The 18,150-nt window shown below is 45.2% G+C and overlaps 1 protein-coding gene across 3 annotated transcripts; it reads right to left on the bottom strand.

Annotated features, from left to right (window-relative positions):
- Window positions 1-1,207: 1,207 nt before the first annotated feature.
- LOC100464636 (HLA class II histocompatibility antigen, DM alpha chain) lies at window positions 1,208-18,105 on the bottom strand. 3 transcript variants are annotated; one of them, XM_011218577.3, is made up of 5 exons: window positions 17,862-18,105; window positions 3,083-3,367; window positions 2,201-2,479; window positions 1,840-1,968; window positions 1,208-1,476 (listed from the first exon to the last, which is right to left on the bottom strand). In XM_011218577.3, exons 1-5 carry the CDS (start codon window positions 17,902-17,904, stop codon window positions 1,472-1,474), a joined length of 741 nt encoding a protein of 246 aa, XP_011216879.1. In that variant the 5' UTR covers window positions 17,905-18,105; the 3' UTR covers window positions 1,208-1,471. The 3 variants fall into 3 exon arrangements, with proteins under 3 accessions (XP_011216879.1, XP_002914415.1, XP_019649789.1); XM_002914369.4 differs by lacking the exon at window positions 17,862-18,105 and adding an exon at window positions 4,632-4,791; XM_019794230.2 differs by lacking the exon at window positions 17,862-18,105 and adding an exon at window positions 4,531-4,661.
- Between the last annotated feature and the right edge of the window lie 45 nt (window positions 18,106-18,150).

Below are 18,150 nucleotides of genomic sequence, written 5' to 3' on the forward strand. Positions count from 1 at the left end.
AGGTAGAAGTCAGGAAGAACTACAAAGTGATGAGAGAGATGTAGAATGGTAAAGAGAAAAGAAAAAGAAAAATAGCCTAAAGGGAGAAAATACAATATTGGAATGTAGGTTCTAAGCAGGTTCCGGAAAAGAGAAAGAAGTCAGTGATTCTGTGAAGTTTCCCTGTGGAAATCCTTGCTCAAGTATTGATCAGCTTTTCCATATGCCCAATGCTATTCTAAGCATTCTACAGATATTAACTTATTTAGGTTTCACAACAACCCTATTAAGGTGAACACCTTTGTTATCATTATCCTTTGACAGAAAATAATACCAAGACACAGAGAGGTTAAATAATTCGCCCAAGGGCACACAGCTAAAATTTGACAGTCACAGTTGAATCCCCAGCAGTCTGGTTCCTGAGAGCATGCTATTAAGCGGTACGTAAGCTGCTGTTAGAAATGAGATGGTTTAGAGGAGGGGCCAATCCCTGGGAATTGGATCTTTCCCCTTTAGGTTAGATTCTGGTACAACGTGAAGAACAGAGACTGTCTCACCAATACCAAAATATTTCACTGTTCACTTTAATGCCACTCCCTCCTCCAAAGCAATTCCCAGAAATTAAAGAAAGCAAGAAGTAATGCATATGCAAAGTAATTCACCACCAGTAGTCCCCTGTCCTCTACCCTCACTTCTGCTCAGGGCAGCACCACCACAGTTCTCCTCAGATAATCCACTCCAGCCAAAGAACAAATTATTTGCAGGGAACATGAACTGTGGGCCCTTCCAGGCTGTTCACACTTCGCTTCAGGAGCCTGAATACACTGTTTTCACAGAACCAACATCACTGAGTTAGAACACCATTTAAAAGCTTATTTTCCTCACTACTGAGCTCCTGATTTCCCTGCTATGGTGAAGGCTGAAAGGAGTTACGTATTTCTCAAGGCAGCCTCTACTAGCCATAAACATTTTCACAAACAGTAAGATGAAAAAAAATATCCGCAATCAGCTTCCTCCACCGTTTTGTGAGCAGATTATCAGCAAGTAGCTCTGCCCTCGTTTTTCACATATTTTTCACAAACTGATAGAAGTAAAAGCCACCATATGGCACCAAGATCAGGGAACAGGAGTCAGAAGTGGAGTTAGGGGTTTTCCCATTTCCCTCCCTAATGAGGGCAAGCCGCGTTCAGGTGAAGGCATGCTGGATTTGAAATGACAACCCACGCAATGTTAAGAAATAAGATTTATTGCCCCAAAGTGGGAAGGGAGGTGGTCATGATAAGAAAGCCACTCTGCATTCCCCTGGGTGCAAGCCGGGGGACAGCAGAGCCCCCAGCTTCGAAACCTGTACACACGCGCATGCACACACCACCAGGGGCGTCCCAGGGACTCCTGCTCTGACAGGGAGAGATCCTGGGCAGGATTTGGGAAACCCGAGCTCCCGGTGCATGCATGGTCAACACTGCTGGCACCAGACTCTGGTCAGGAAGAATCAATCTGAGGAGAGAGAAGGATGGAGGGAAGCCATCAGGGGGACCTCCCTCCTCCCCAAAGGCCCCTCCCGGCCTGCCGCATATCCTAGAGAAGTTGATCTCTCCTTGGCCCCAAGTCAGCTCCAAGTGCCCCTCCTACAGCTCCTCATACCACTCCTCTCCCACCCAAAGCCCTGACTGTGATCCGATAACTGCGTGTGTGCGTGTGTGTGTGTGTGTGTGTGTGTGTAACTGGGACCCCAACCGGAAGGATGTCCATGGGGCCTGAATCGGGCCTCGCCACCCAAAGGCCTCCCCATACCACGGGATGACGCTGACTGTATGTGGCCCCCATGGTTCGCCCACCCACTCCAGATGCTTGACGTACCCCCTGAGCAGGGCTTTCGGAAGTAGATGATGAGCACTAAGCCAACAATGATACCCAGCACACCCAGGCCGAAGGCCACACCACACAGCACGTTCTCCAGAAGATCAGAGGGCAGCGCATTATGGGGCACTGGAGAAAAAGGGGAACAGGTCAGCCTGGAAACTTGGTCGGTAAGCCCCCCGCCCGGGGGAATTACATGGGTGTTTGGGATGAAATAGGAGAAACTGAGGCATGAAAAACTGAAGTTGCTCAGGGTGCGAATGGACTTCAACAAGATCCAAGCAGAGAAAGAAGGCCCTCCCACGGGTCCATCCTTTTTTGCCCCCACAAGGAACCAGGCTTCCAAGGAGAAAGTTCTCACCCCAATAGGCAATTGCCGTGTGGTTGTCAATTTTATGAGTCACGATGCAGGAGAAAAGGTCAGAGGGTGCTGGTGTGAAGTTTAAGTAAGAAAAGGCCTGGAAGCTGAGTTCATCAACCGCGGACACAAAAGTGGGCCCGATTCCTTCCACAGGGTCCAAGTGATGCCTCCAGTTCACCGTCAATGTGGGTGGGAAGAGATTACTGACAAAACAGACCAGCGTGTTGGGCTTGCCAAACTCCAGGGGCTTCAGCGTGAACATGTCAACAACAGGAACCCCTGGTGGGAGGGTTGAGGTGTGAGGGAAAGAAGTAACTAGTTAGATGGTACCCCTGAGTTTGGAAGGGGCGTGGCACAGAGAGGGGAGGGCAGAGACCGTGTCAGTGGGGACGGGCTCTGGGACAAGACATGAGGGAGGAGCTTGGGCTCTGAGGGAGGTCTTCTTCCAGGCAAGAACCAGACCTGGACCTAGAGGCAGAGCCAGTTCCAGGACACCCTGGGGCCCTCCACCCTGACTCCCCTCAGGGCTTCCTGTCTAGACCTCACATGGGCATCTAATCGTAGGCTGTCTTCTTACTGAAACACAGACATATCGTCGGATACTTCCGCTCTCCCCTTCCATCCTACTGGGCAGAGCAACACAAGCTCTAATATTCAGTAGGCATCAATCGGTCCCTGTTGCATTCATGGAGTTCAATAAATAGTTCTGAACACCTACTATGCCCTAGGCACATGTCTTTGCCCCACAACAAAAACAGAGCTGGTAAGGGGAGACCCAGAAGGCATTAGACGAAGGGGCTGGCGTGAAAGGGAATAATTCGGCGTACAGGTGGAGGAGGTTAAGAATGCAGCCCCTTCCCCACCCCCAGAAAGACCCCTGACCTCTAGACACAGGGATATGCCCTTCAAGTATTGGTCCTATTTCCTGGATCATAGCCCGGCAAAACGCTTTTTCAAAGAAAATGGTGGAAGTATCTCCGGGCTTCTGAGTCCAGTCAGCAAACTCAGGCAGGCGAGGCACTCGGGTGTTCTGGTTGAAGTCGAAGGAGAAAAGCTGGTCCCCGTCATAGGCTTCCAAGAGGCCGACGCTGGGACTCCAGTTCTGGCAGTACATCGTGTGCAGGAACGTGTGGTTTTGCAGTTCGTCCTGCCACGATGGAGCAGGAGCTGCAAAGGAGACAGGGGGAGTTAGGGAGGGGGGCGCTCCTGCACCTCTTTAGCTTAGAAAATAGCAAGGCCTGCTTCGGGCAGAGGGGGTAGGGTTGGGGCGTAACCCCTTCTTGTGTCTATTATTTAGGCTCTCCCTCCCGATGGGAGTGAAGAAGTTACAGGATCTCTCCAAACTTCTCCTGCCCATAAAAAGGCCAACTGTCTAAAGTTGTAAAAGTGAAAAAGGTCTACCGTCAAAAGTGACAGATTCGGAGTCACAATGCTGGCTGCGTGCTTGTGTGCGGCACAGAGGCATCTGGCCAGGGAAGTCATTGCAAGCTGAACTCTCGTCTGCACTCCGCTCACCAAGCCATGCATCCTGGCACAGGGCTGCACCCTCCCAAAAAAGCTATCTTCATCTAACTCAAAGAAGGCCACCATACTGACTTGTGAAGGCCTTGGGTGGGTTCCCCAGCCTTAGAAGGGAGGGTAAAGGAATGGTCATGGCCACCCCAAGCCACAGATGACACTGACCCATCTTACCCCCAGACAACATGGTAAGCTGAAAAAACCTCCAGGCTTCTCTCTTCAGCCCCTTCATTAGCACCAGACCTCTCTGAAAACATCTTCACCTCCTTCAACCCCCCAGACCCTGCAGTGACAGGACCGGGAACCTAAAGTTGCAGGAAATAATTCTATTCTTTGAAACTCCTGGCAAGAATCTCCCCCCACACACAGTAGTGCGAAACTTTCTATCCAGTACTCACTACCTAGAATAATAGATATTTAAAGGAAGACGGATCTTGCAGATTATTCTTGCATTCTGCCCCATCCTTTACAAAGAAGGAAACTAAGGACCAATAAAGTTAAGACACTTTCCAAAAACCACAAGGTGAGTTGATGACACAGTAGACGACTAAATAGGACAGTGAAATAATATTTGCTTTGTTCAAATCCCAGCTCTTCCCCCCTCCAACTGTGTGAATTTGACCACGTTACTTAGAGTCTCTGAGTCTCATTTTTTTCCATCTGTAAAATGGATATAATAATCCCTGTTTCAAGAGATTGTCGTAACTGGAATATATAAAGCGCCTCTGACATTGTTTGCATCCTCCCAGAGCTGACCTCTTCCCCAGTTCTGCTATTGTTTCCAGTACTCCATAATACTTCCCGCCACTTACAGAGCCCAGGGCTTCAAATGCAAAGAAGACCTCCAATGCTCTGGATGACTCCCGAGGCTCTAACCTGTCAGGACTGTCGTAAAGGAGAGGTACTGTCATACCTTCAGGGGCAGTCTGGGAGGAGGGCAGCAGCCACAGGAGCTGTAACAGCCCTAGCAGTGCAGCTCCCCGCCTCTGCTCACGATCCATAGCCTCACACCACATCGTGGGCTAAGAGCTACCAACCAGCTGCCCCAGGTCCCCAAACTCCTTCCCCAGATCAAGTTCCGCCAGCTACTTCCAATGGTTGCCCTTATCATTTGGCTACACCAATCACAGAACTGTAGCGTTTAACATCATCAGTCGCTTGGGAGAGACACGGTACCAGCAACCTCCTCAAGACCTGGCTCTCTCACTGGGCGGAAGTCGGGTGTGTAACTGGGCTGGGAAGACAATGGAGGGATGTCTGCCTCCTGCTGGGGATCCCTCTTTAGTCAAGCGGTCAGCTTCAGCCTGTAACCTAGGTAATGGGCTCTTCAGAGCAGCACCACCTCCTGGCAGAACGTTGCAGCGGGGAAGCTCCTCTTCCCACGGCAAACTCCCAGAGCTCTTCAGACCCCGCCTCCTCCTCCCTCCAGCCCTCCCTCCTCTTTCTCTCAGAGGTATTCGTCAGGCATTAGCTCTAATTCATTCTGCAGAAATACATGGAAAATTTAGTAAGTGCTATTCCTGGGTCCGTTGCTAGAAATACAAAGATGAATAAAGGGTATTCCTGCCTTCAAAGAGCTTAAAGTCTGCAATGAATAAATCATCACACAACAATGTAATATATTCAAACAAGAATGTGCCAAGTGTTTTGAAAGTAGTAACTTAATGAGGATGGAGGAAGAGGTGGACATAATCAAGGCTTCTAAGAATCTTGAAAGAAGAACAATTTGACCAGCAGAACATGAAGGAAGAGAAAAGCATTCTAGGGCAAGGGACAGGCAGATATGTGAAGGTCAAAGGCATTCAAAGCTCCTTCCCTTGGAGACATCTGTGTGGTTGGATGTGAATATGGTGTGGAGGCTACTGATTGTGCCCCTGTTTGGTGGTGGGGTGTGGGGGAGTGTCAATATGAGCTAGAAATTTAAGCAAGAGCCAGATCACATAGGCCATGTTATACCACAAAGAGGGTCTGGCTTTTAGAGATATTAAAACTGGGTAGTGACACAATTATTTTAAATTTTAGAAAAATTGGTCTGACATTTCAAAGGATGGCCTGGAGCTTGGAAAAAAATTGAACTAAAACTGCTGGTCAGAGTCTATAGTATATTGCATCAAAATAAAAAGTTGCACACACCCACACACCACTTTTTTAGCAATATAGCAATAATTTAGGTGAGAAATGATAAAAGCCTGAATTAAGTCATGAACAGAGGAGATGGAGGGAATAGAGTATTGACATAATTACGAGGTAGAATCTACTGACTAGCCCAGTGGAGAGGTCAAGGCTAACATTAAGATTTCTAGATTGGGTAGCTGGATGGGTGGTCAGTAATGGGCTACGCTGAAATAGAAAAGAATACCATAGAAGCAGGTTTGATGAAGAAGAGAATGAGTCAGTGTTGTACATGTTGAATCTCAGATGCCAGTGGGAGAGCCACACAGGAGACATGAGGTACATGGGTAGGGATCTCAGGTAGGGGCTAAAAAAACTCAATTTGGGAGTCATCAGCACAAATGTTGAAACAGAAGCAATGGACAGACTGCAAGCAGACTGTGCAGAGGGAGCAGGAAGTGACACAAGGACATAAGTCTGCATGGGTTCCAACCCCAGCCCTCTTATCAGTTATCATCCAGGATCTAGTCAGGAACATAGAACCACTCTAGGTCTTCCAGACTGAAGGAATTTAATACAGAAAATTGGTTACAATGGTGTTAAAGGGGCAAGAAGTACAAAAGGAAAAAGGATGTGTCTGGAGGCACAAATAGGAAAGAGGAATACCTAGAAATCAGAAGCTCCTATTGCCCCCTACACCTGCTGTTGCCCTGGGACAGACACCATCATAGCTGGTTCTGGATCTGCTGAAAAAGCTTCCTTCTCCTTCAAGTCTGGATCATTGACAAGGTGCTTTCTCAACCTAGGAGCCTGGAGTCCAGAATCACCCATTCTTGCTGCTGCCATATCTACAAGCACTCTGTTAGAAACTAAAGCAGGAAGCTTCTCATTTTCTCTTGCCTTCTTATCTCCCGCCACTGCCTCCTACTGAGAGAATCTAACAGCAAGCCAACTGGCTAGGAAGCCTGGGAAGTACATACCTTACAGACTCCTAGGCCAAGCAGTCCAGAACACAGTATAGGAGGGCGAGTGTAGTACTGGCACCAGAAAATAACCAGTACACAGACATGGACTAATTTGTAGGAATCTAGTGACACCAGGAGCATCCAGATGGCTATGAGAGCTAAGAGTAGAACAAGGAAGAAGATTCAGAGAAACAGAGGTGCTCCATGAAGAAGGACAAGGTCAGCATTATAAAATGCTACCCAGAAGTCAAAGAAGGACTAGAAGTGTCCTTAGATTTGGTAATTAAGAAATGGTTGACAAATGTATTGAGAGCAGTTTCAGTGTTGTAGTGGGAGTTGACTCCAGATTGTGGTGGGCTAAGAAGCAAGTGGGAGGTGAGGAAGAAACTGTCACTGTATATGCTGGAAGTCTAATAGAGAAGAAAAAGGGAGAAAGACAGAAGGGGTGGGGGAAGAGGCAGTGAGAAATATCTAATGTGGCAATTAAGTAATCTTAGAAATTAATCTATGTGTATATGGTCCCTCAGTATTTCTCAGGCTTTCCAAATCCATACTCCCTTTTGAAAAATAAATAACAGCAGCAATAATAGCCAAAACCAAACAACCCCATGACCTCCTGGGTATCCTGAAACACTTATGTGTGAGCGCACCTGTGAGTGTGTGCGGTGGGGGCAGGCGGAGTGCCAAGTCTGTGGTAGGGTTTGGAAATCATTGTGTTACACTCCAAAAAACAGAACATCTTCCCAATGTCCCACTCTTTGTGGACTAACCCATCACCAGGTCCTTCAGTGGGAAGATAGATTCAGGCCCTTGAGGGGAAGCAGACAGAAAGTTTATGACATCACCAGGACTATAGGGGGAGACATAGAGCACACAGCCACATAGAGTCTGAACCAGGGATAGGCAAACTTCACTAAAGGACCAGATAGTAACTACAAGGGGCTTTGTGGGCCACTCGTCTGTGTCTTGGGTACTCAGCTGCGGCCAGAAAACAGCCACAGCCAACATGTCAATAAAAGAGCATGGCTAGGCTGGTTTCCTCCCTGCTTTTACTCCCACTTCCTTGGCATCTCCTTCTCAGTCTTTCAGTTACTCTTTAAATTGTGGTCCCTGGAGTTTCGTTCTTAACCTTCTTTTTTACTTATGGACACTGAAATGTAAATTTCGTATCATTTTCATGACATCATTCTTCTTTTGCTTTTCTTACAATTTAAAAATGTAACCATTTTTCTTACTTCTGAAGTCATGTAAAAGATGGTGGGCTGGATTTTGCTCCATATCATAGTTTTCTGAACACCATTACCGTGTGTGGTCAGAATTGGGATGGGGGACTGAAAATAAACCAAAAAAGGGCTCCATTCCCCCTTGGGGATGGCAATGGGTTAATGAATACATTGCGGCCCAGACAGGACAGATTGTTTGGAAGGAGCTCTGAGGGGAAACAGGAGGAAGAAGACTGGATGGTGGGAAGGCTAGAAACAGGCTCTGGGTGGGAGGAAAGAGACAAAAGGGTCCAAGTTCTCCACAGATTAGAGTGTGGACAAGGTCAGGGTGAGCAGATATATAGCCACCTATCCTCAAGACTCTGGCAAGGTGTGGTTAACTCTTTTCTCTCCCAGTATAAATAGTAACAAGTTCAAACAGTTATGACTACCCTTCCCTCTATGCAATCCTTCTTCCCATCAGGACTCTCCAACAAGTTCTGTAGCAGATATCTCAAAGAGTCTCTAATTAGTTTGGGGCGGTAGTACTTGTGCGCGAGAGTAGCAAGGCAACCGGTTCTGTATCCCAGTAACTCACCGTCTATTTTGGTCATTAGATAGGAATGTCCCTGAAAATAATGGCCCCTGTAAATCCAGTAGGCCATGGCTTTCTAACCCAGCTCGCCCATCCCTTTCCAGTACTGCCCCATTTATTTTTCCTAGGAGGCCAAATTTCCTGAAAAGGTATGGGTTCCCATATTTCCACCTTTATTCTTGCCATTTAATCCATAACCCTCAACAATGAGACTGTTCACCAATATTTTTGTGTCGTTAAATCAAATGGACTCTTTGCAACATTTAACACTGTTGGCCATGCCCTCCTTCCTAAAACTGCCTATTTTTTGGCAACCTGTACGGCACCCTCTCCTAGTTTTTCCTCCCATTTCTCTGGCGTCCTCTTTTCTGTCTTCTTTGTGGACTCCTTTCTTAAGAGTTGGTGTTCCCTGGAGTTTAGTCCTCAACCTTTTCTCTTCTTACACTACATTTGTCCTGGATGGCATGCCTTCGGTTGCCACCTATTTGCTGATGTCTTCTAAATCTACCCCTTGAGCTCAGATCTTGCCCTCGGTTCCATACCACCCAGATACCCAACTGCCTTTAGGCCTCTCTACTTGACCTCCATAGAGTTCTCAAACTGTATTCTCCAGAAAAGCATCCCTCAAGAAATTTTTTCAAATGCAAACTTGATAGTAGCAATGCTCTATTTTAAAATTTATTTCCTCACAGAGGTAGTAAGATACCAAATACATTTACATAGTAATTTTATTGCGTAATCATTTATTATATTGAATAAAGTTCTTTGAGATGTAGGCAATAGAAGCCAATTCTGGCTAACTTAAGTTTTAAAATGGCAATTTACTGGAAGGATACTGAGCGAGTTCATGAAATGAAAGGAAGAGTGGGATAAACTAGCCTCAGGAAGGGGAGCCTCAGGGGCCTTAGCAGCAAGGGTTGAGGTGCCATTAATTATGCCTCACCTTTAAAGACCTCCAGACTCCATCTTTCAAGTTTCACATTGCTGGAAGAGTCAATCTGACCCGCTCAGCTTGTATTAGTGTGTATCTCTGGATCAATTAGCTGTGGCCAGGCACAACATCACCCCTATGTATCAGAGTTATTTCCAGAGAGGGGAGAATCATCATGAACCAAAACCATATGGCGTCCCAGACAATTGCATGAGATCTTCTGAGACATAAACATGAGGGTAAATCTGTGTATTAATGCTCAGACAGGGGGCACCTGGGTGGCACAGTGGTTAAGCATCTGCCTTCAGCTCAGGGCGTGATCCCGGCGTTATGGGATCGAGCCCCACATCAGGCTCCTCCGCTGTGAGCCTGTTTCTTCCTCTCCCACTCCCCCTGCTTGTGTTCCCTCTCTCGCTGGCTGTCTCTCTCTCTCTGTCGAATAAATAAATAAATTTTTTTAAAAAATTGCTCAGACAGCATTTCCCAACTAACTGCCTGGGTGATATATGTCTTCTACTTGATGATCTCTAGTCTGTCACAAGTCTTGCCACAAATTCAAAACACACTCATAATACAATTCAACGTTGATTTATTAGTAATAAAAATATTTACATTCCACTAACTGATTTCCTTTGGATTTATGACTAAAAGAAGTTTTATTTTAAATTTTGCTATGAAAAATTTCAAACAGGGGCGCCTGGGTGGCTCAGTCGGTTAAGTGTCTGACTCTTGATTTCGGTTTAGGTCATGATCTCAGGGTCGTAGGATTGAGGCCCATGTCAGGCTCTGAGCTCAGCGTGGAGTCTGCTTGTCCCTCTCCCTCTGCCCCTCCCCCCACAGTCCCTCTCTATCTCTAAAATAAATAAAATCTTTTTAAAAAAATTTCAAACGTACATAAAGGAGAAGAATCTAATAAATCTTCATTGTACCTCATGAGTTTCAATACTTTTCAACCTTCTAAAAACTCTTCCATTTTTGTTTCATCTATTCTGTTCCACATCCTTTTTTTTTTTTCTTTTCTGGGCTATTTTAAACAAATTCTGTCACTACATTTCTAAGATAAAAACTTTTCTTTTAATATAATACAATATTATCACCACAACCAACAAAATTAAAAACAATTGTTTAACTTAATTTAAACCAACCTGTGTTCATTTTTCCCCAAGTATCTCAAAAATGTCTAAATTTTAAATGAAAAGCAGTGTCTTATGGTTTCCAAACTGCATCCATTTCAAAAGTACTGGTGAGTCCTCAACCTTTTTTCTTCTTACACTACATTTGTCCTGGATGGCACGCCTTCGGTTGCCACCTGTTTTCTTTTCTTTTTTTTTTAAGGATTTTATTCTTTGAGAGAGAGAGAGAGAGAGAACGAACAAGCAGTGGGGAGGGGCAGAAGGAGAGGGAGAAGCAGACTCCCCACTGAGCAGGGAGCCCGATGCAGGGCTTGATCCCAGAATCTGGAAATCATGACCTGAGCCAAGACACTTAACCATCTGAGCCACTCAGGTGCCTCAGTGAGTTTTCTATTTTACATTATGTCTCATAAACCCCTGTTGACGGTTCAACAATGAATTCTAATAAGAAAATTAAGTTTAGCAATTACTATCTTGAATGCAACTCCGTCTCAAAATTCACAAAACTAAACTCATCACCCTCCCTTCCCAACAAGTTCCAACTCCTATATTCAAGACCTCAGTAAATAACTTGACTATCCAACCAGTCATCTGAGCTACAAATCTATGAGTCAACCTTGACAACTTCGTCTTCTTCAAACCTTCTTACCCAATTTTTTACCAAGTCCTATCAATTCTACCTCGTTAATAACTCTTGCATCTGTCCCTTTCTTTTCTTCCCATTCCCACTGTTCAAGCCTTCATTGATTTGCTTGCATTTTCTTAGTCTTTTTTTTTTAAGATTTTAATTATTTATTTGAGAGAGAGAGAGCGCATGGGAGAGAGAGCATGAGCAGGGGGAGGGGCTGGGGCAGAGGGAGAAGCAGACTCCCCGCTGAGCAGGGAGCCTGATTTGGGGCTGCATCCCAGGACCCTGGGATCATGACCTGAGCTAAAGGCAGACGCTTAACTGACTGAGCCACCCAGGCACCCCATACAACTTTCTCTTTCTTGATCTGTCTCCAGCCTTACTTTCTAGTGCTGCCAAAAGAATTTTTTAATTTCGCATATTTGATCACATCATACTTTTGTATAAAGGCCTCCAATGATTGTCTGTAATCTGCTTTCCTTAGTATGATCCTTAACAACCTGGATCCCATTTAACCTACTTCTATATGTCCTTTGAGATGAAATCTCATCTCCCTCAGGAAGCCTTGGAACCTGAAACGGAGATTAGTAGCCTGTTCTGGATGCTTCCACAGCACCCTGTGTCTGCCATTACCATCATTTTTCTCTTATCACTCGATTTATATATGTGCTTCATAGTCACCTCACTCTCATTGCAGGATCCTTCAGGAACCATGCCTATTCTTTCCTTTTACATTCTTAGCATCCACCAAGAAGGCCCACCAACAAATGACTACTCACTGGATGACTGTGCTGTTACTAAAGATGTTGAAATGGAGACTGAAGAGCCTTCAAGCATTAGATGAATGATAGATAATCCCTTCTAACACAGGTACTTCAACAGTAGGTCTTACTAGGCATGCCTATGGGCTACTCTGCAAATACTTTTATCCCCACTGCCTTCCCTGTGTGACCCACCATTCTCCACCCTCTTTCCATTCCATTCTAGGTCCTTCCCAAGCTCCTTGCCAACTGCCACTTTCTTCCTACTCCCTTTCACCTCCTATTTCAGAGAGCAAACCTAGTTATCCATCTCCCACTTACCCTCATTCCCATCTCAATATATCTCTTCACATCCATGTTCATTCTTTCTTTTAACTACTTTATTAGGATGTAGCAATTCTGTCAACTACGAGGTTGGAATTTATTACTCCATATATAAACAAGAAAACTGTGGCTCAAAGAGGTTTGTTTATTTATTTACTTATTTATTTATCTAGCAAATATATATTGACCACCCTCTATGTGCCTGGCAGGATGCTGGACACCAGACATCTATCATCATCAAACTTATAATCTAGTGAAAATAGAGACATTAAACAATTATACAAACAAATCTATAAAACCAAATTGTAAAATGTACTATGAAGGAAAGAACTGAGATCCATAAGATTAACTGGAGTGGGGAACCTAGTGATAGTGAGATGGGATCTGAAGGGTGAGTGGGAGTTAGTCAGGCAGAGTGGGAAGAATGCTCCCATGGAGGGAACAGCATGCATAAACCACTAAGACAGGCAAAAGATGGCTCCTTCAAGGAAGTGAAAGAAGTTCAGTGTGGCTGGAGCATAATCAGCGAGTAGAAGACGGTAGATGAGGCCAGAGGCAGGCAGAAGCAAGACCGCATGGGACCTTATGGACAGGGAGGCTTGGGCCCTCTTCTAAGCATAGTTAGTCCTGAGACTGTGACTACTTTATTCCTTCTCATCTCACGTGTGGATGCATGCTAAGATTCCTAGTTCACCTACCTCCAGTCTCCCCAAAGCCAATCCATGGTGCACACTGTTGCCAAATAAATCTCCCTATAAAGGTAGCTCTCACTTCCCCTCTCAGAAAACTTAATATAGCTCCCTTCTTTCTACTATACTCAGTCTAGATTACTTGGCCTGGGTTTTTAGGTTCCCTATACTCTGCATTCTATCCCCAGATTACAGAAACTATTCTCCAGTATCAGTCATGCCCCTCAATTACCAAGCCATGAGTTTTCCCCCTTTGTTCCCTTATACCTGTCTGCAGAATCTCACTTCCTCATTCAATTAGAACAAGGCTCTTAACCTGCAGTCCACATGCCACAAAATTCAGGGGTCCATGAACTTGGACGGAACTTTTTTAAGTCACTTTAATTTTCAATAACATCTAACTGAAATTTAATTTTAGGAAATGTAGAAAACAAATCTTTGCAGTACTAGCAGTACCTGTAATGTTGTCATCAATAGAAATCATCAATTAATATTTTCATATCACATACAGACATCTCAAAATATCTCTATAATTACTGAGTTGTTAGACCTGCCAATAAATCATTTTATTTGTTACTTAAGGACCACATGTATTATATTAATATGGAAGCACATATTACTGGATCATCACACATTTCTTTCAACATTCTGGTAATTGTATATTTCATTTATGCGTTTACAAATAGTATTGTCAGACAAGGTCCTAAGGCTCCACCAGACCACCAAAGAAGTCCATGGCACAAACAAGCATAACAACTTCTGCTTAGTCATTTATTCAACAAACATGAAGTCCTCACTGGGGCCCTCTCTTGTTCTGGTACCCTCACATTAAGTCACTTTGCTTTTCCTTCTTGTTTGATGATATTACAGTGGTTCCACTTCCTATTCTGTTCCCTGTATGAGGATCTAACCCAAAGCTCAATCCTTGACTCACAACTAAATTCTGTTTTATACTTCCTCCTTTATAAATCTCACCCACTTGCATGACTGATTCAAATATCAATTCAAAGATGACACTCAAATCTACCTCTCCTAATCTTTTTTTCTCCAACTTCAATCCTAGATTTTAAACTACCTGTTGTGTCTAGCAACCAGAAAAACAGACCATTCACAGGCAGACTGCCTGGGTTCACATCTCGCTTCAGATCACTTACTAAAAGTGTGACCACAAGTAAATTATTTAACATCTGTTGCTTCATTTGAAAAATGGGGATGATAATAATGCTACCTACTTTATAAGGTGATAAGAGTTAAAAGAGTTAATGTTTGTAAAGCACTGGGACAAGTAGGTGGCTCAGCTGGTTAAGCTTTGGACTCTTGGTTTCGGTTCAGGTCGTGACCTCAGGGTCATGAGCCCCACATCGGGCTCCACACTCAGCCAGGAGCCTGCTTGAAATTCTCTCTCCTTCTCCCTCTGCCCCTCCCCCTGCTCAAGTGCTCTCTCTAAATAAATAAATAAAATCTTAAAAAGAAGAAAAAATACACGTAAAGCACTTATAACAGGGCCTAATACATTTCAAGTATTCAGTAAATGTGAGTGACCACTGGTCTCATCTCTTTTCAACCCGACATTTGTATCTGGTGTTTATAAACACGTATAGTGCTAGCTACTGGGAATATGAAGATAGGGTTCTTACCTAATGACATAACACTGATCAAGTCATTGCTCAAGTGACTCCCCACCTGGTCCAAAGTTAATGGCACTGGAAATCTTTTACAACACTGCCTCAGACAAATTTATCTTCCAGTCCTCTCTCCTCCTGTTTTACCTCTTACAGTTTATATTCTATTCCGGCCAGATTGGACTGCCCTGCTCTCTGTGAAGATGGCCTGTGCTGTTCTGCTTCTGTCTTTCCTCACACCATTCCAATGTCTCAATTATGTACTTGATAACAATGATTATTTCCAACAACTCACGATTATTTCCCCAAAACTATGAATGATGCCCCATAAACATACACATTGCAATTTCTTCTAAGTCACACATTTAAGAATCAATTTCCTTCAACATTTGCTCACTTTGTGAGCACTTCAACATTGGCCAGTTCCTGTGCCAAGAGCTGTGGATATTTTTTTTAAAAAAAGAATACATAGGGGCGCCTGGGTGGCACAGCGGTTAAGCGTCTGCCTTCAGCTCAGGGCGTGATCCCGGCGTTGCAGGATCGAGCCCCACATCAGGCTCTTACTCTATGAGCCTGCTTCTTCCTCTCCCACTCCCCCTGCTTGTGTTCCCTCCCTCGCTGGCTGTCTCTATCTCTGTCGAATGAATAAATAAAAATAAAATCTTTAAAAAAAGAATTGATAAACCTTTACTGAGAAAGAGAAAGGAAAATANCCCCTGTTCTCAAGATCAAAGTCTAGTAAGGGAGAGAAACATGTAATCACATAAATGCCATTCACTATGAAACGTACAATCATAAGAGGAAGGGACACCAAGGAATGAGCAGTCAGCTCAATTTGGGAGGCAAGAGTAGGCTTTTTAGATAATGGATTTGGGGCTTAGATGTATTGGAGAAAAGCTTATTCCATGTAAGAGAACAGTATGTGTAAAATACGAGGCATAAGCCAAAATGGTCTGTCTGGGGAACAGTTCATCATGGCTGGAGCACAGGACCCAAGGGGAAGTGGCTAGACGCAAAACTGGTGAAGCAGACAGGACTTTCCGGTAAGCGTAGGCATTTGGACTTTATCACACAGGCAACGAGGAATTAATACAGGGTTTAAACAGCAGCATATGGCCAGAGCTACAGTTTGGAAAGCTCACTCCTGGCAGTATTGTGGCAGAGGCAGAGAAGAAAATCTAAAGCAGTTCAACAGCACTTTCTGCAATAATGGAAATGTTCTATCATTCCTGCTGTCCAATATGATAGCCACTAGCCACATGTGGCTAATGAGAACTTGAAATGTGACTAGTGCAACCGGGGAACTGAGGAATTTAGTATTAATTCAAATAGCAACATGTGCCTAGTGGCCACTGTATTGGACAGTACAGCTTTACAGAGAGGGAAATCAGTTAGGAAGCTGTTGATGTAGCTCAGATGATACGACTATGACAGAATGTGATTCAGTAAATACTTTAGAGGCAAAATGGTAAGTCTTATGGATATAAATTTGTGGGGGGGGGAGAAATTGAGAATGGGCTCCCAGATTCCAGGCTTTGTGACTGAATAGCTGCAATTAGCCAGGTTAATACAGAAGCCGATCTAGCGTGCACGGATCGCAGCAATTCTGAACTTGTTGAAATGCCTAAGGGTTATTCAAGCAGTAGTATTTAGTAGCAAGGTTAGCTCAAGAGAGTCTTCTGAACTCTCTGTAAAGATACACATTTGAGAGGCTTAGAGCCATTGAGTGAGATCAGAGAAGATGAACAGAACTAGAAGCAAACTGAGGCAAAATCCTGGCAAACATCAACCTATTGGAAGAGGCTGAAGAAGAGTCCATGAAGGAGACTAGAGAGGAGCAGTTAGACAAGTAAGAAAAGAAACAGGTGAGACTGGCCACAGAAATCATGGGTGTAGAGAATTTCAGGAAGGAAGTGTGATCAAATGTCAAACCCTTCAGAGGTCAAGTAAGGTGAGAGCTAAAAAGTGCATCCTGACTTTGCCAATTAGGAGGTCCTTGGTGACATCTGCCAGAACAGTTTCAGTAATGGAAGAAGTGGGCTGAAGAGTGGGAATGGGGCTGAGAAGGAAAATTTAGATATTTCCAGGGCTTGACTGTGCAGGGTAGCTCAGAGGTAAAGAATCTACAAGCCAACAGGATATTGGTAAGGTTTTCTTTCCTTTTTTTTTTTTTGAGGCTGGCAAACCAGTAGAAGTGAGAAGTTAAAAATGCCAATCGGAACAAAATGGAGGATTGACTAGGTCTAAAGAAAAGGAATTTCCTTAAACCGAAAAGAGGACTTCTAGTACAATACTAAAGGATTATAGACAAGGCCCTGTTCATAGGAGAGATGGAAAATCTCGAGTTCTGCAGGTTGGTTCTTCTTTTCTATTGGGTGGGAATAGGGGTTATGGACTAGAGTGAAGCTGTGAACCCATACACTGAGGATCAAGGGAGAGATTACTCGCTATAAACAAGTTTTGCTTTAGGTGGCATATTCACCATAATATCCTTAGATTTTTACGAGATTGATTCAACATTGAGAGAATGAAGGGCAAAGCCCTAGGAAAAATAGGAGTTTTAACTGAAATGGTAGAGAATGAGATCAGTAAGAAAGTGAAAGTGACCATAAGACTGGGAAGTTTTGTGGAAGGCAAGAAATCGAGGCTTAGAGGCCTCAGTGAAACGACGAAGTCTAGGTAGGTTCAGGAGAAACAGAGGCTGTAAAGCTGCCTAAGACAAAGATGCCGAACAAAACGCCCACATCTACCGTCCGCACCTCATTTCCCGCCGGAGGCACCAAGAAGGTGATAAACTCCCTTTCCCCTGGTCGAACTACACCATGCCCGGGGAAGGGCCCCACCCTGTAAGCCCTCACATCTCCAGGTCCAGGCCCCACGCTCCTTCACTGACAACTTGGCGGGGCGCGTTTCGGGGACTCTGTCTAGGACGAACAAAACGGCACCTTACACCTGGATAAAAGGAACCAAACCACGCAGCCCTGGGGCGCCCGGCACAGCGGCTGGTACTAAAGGAGGGGCAAGGGAGGTAAGCGACGGGCGCGCCGCGACGGCTTCCGCCCCACCCACTGCGCGCGCTCCCAGGCCTGGCGAGGGAGCGCGGGTGCCTGGAGACGCATGCGCTCTGTTGCTCTCCCCGAGGGCTCGGGCGCGCCTTTCCCCTCCCCCAATCCGATCTCACCCTTGCGCTTGCGCAGTGCTCGTTCTCGGGCAGCGGCAGCCATGCCGAACCCGTACGGAGAGGCTAGTGGGGGGGACAGGGTCGACGACGGCGGGATAGGAAGCCGGGGATATGGAGAAGCAGCGGCATTAGAGCGCCCTGGGCCTGTGGATTAGGTCAGGGCCATGCGGCCTCTTTGGCCCCTTGAGCGACCCTCAGAAACCTTCGGAAAACTGGTCCTCGTGGAGGGGGGGGAAAGGGGGCGGTTGGCACGTGACCCGGGTCAGCCAATCTGGGTGTTGCTGACGTG

The sequence above is a fragment of the Ailuropoda melanoleuca genome, chromosome 5, assembly GCF_002007445.2.
Source record: "Ailuropoda melanoleuca isolate Jingjing chromosome 5, ASM200744v2, whole genome shotgun sequence".
Lineage (NCBI taxonomy): Eukaryota > Metazoa > Chordata > Mammalia > Carnivora > Ursidae > Ailuropoda > Ailuropoda melanoleuca.

Excerpts from the sequence above, each read along its gene's own strand:
- LOC100464636 (XM_002914369.4), bottom strand. The coding sequence starts at position 4,734 with ATGTGGTGTGAGGCTATGGATCGTGAGCAGAGGCGGGGAGCTGCACTG. Across the intron at positions 2,480-3,082 it reads GCATATCCCTGTGTCTAGAG|GGGTTCCTGTTGTTGACATG; the intron begins GTCAGGGGTCTT and ends CCCTCCCACCAG. Across the intron at positions 1,969-2,200 it reads CACGGCAATTGCCTATTGGG|TGCCCCATAATGCGCTGCCC; the intron begins GTGAGAACTTTC and ends CTTTTTCTCCAG.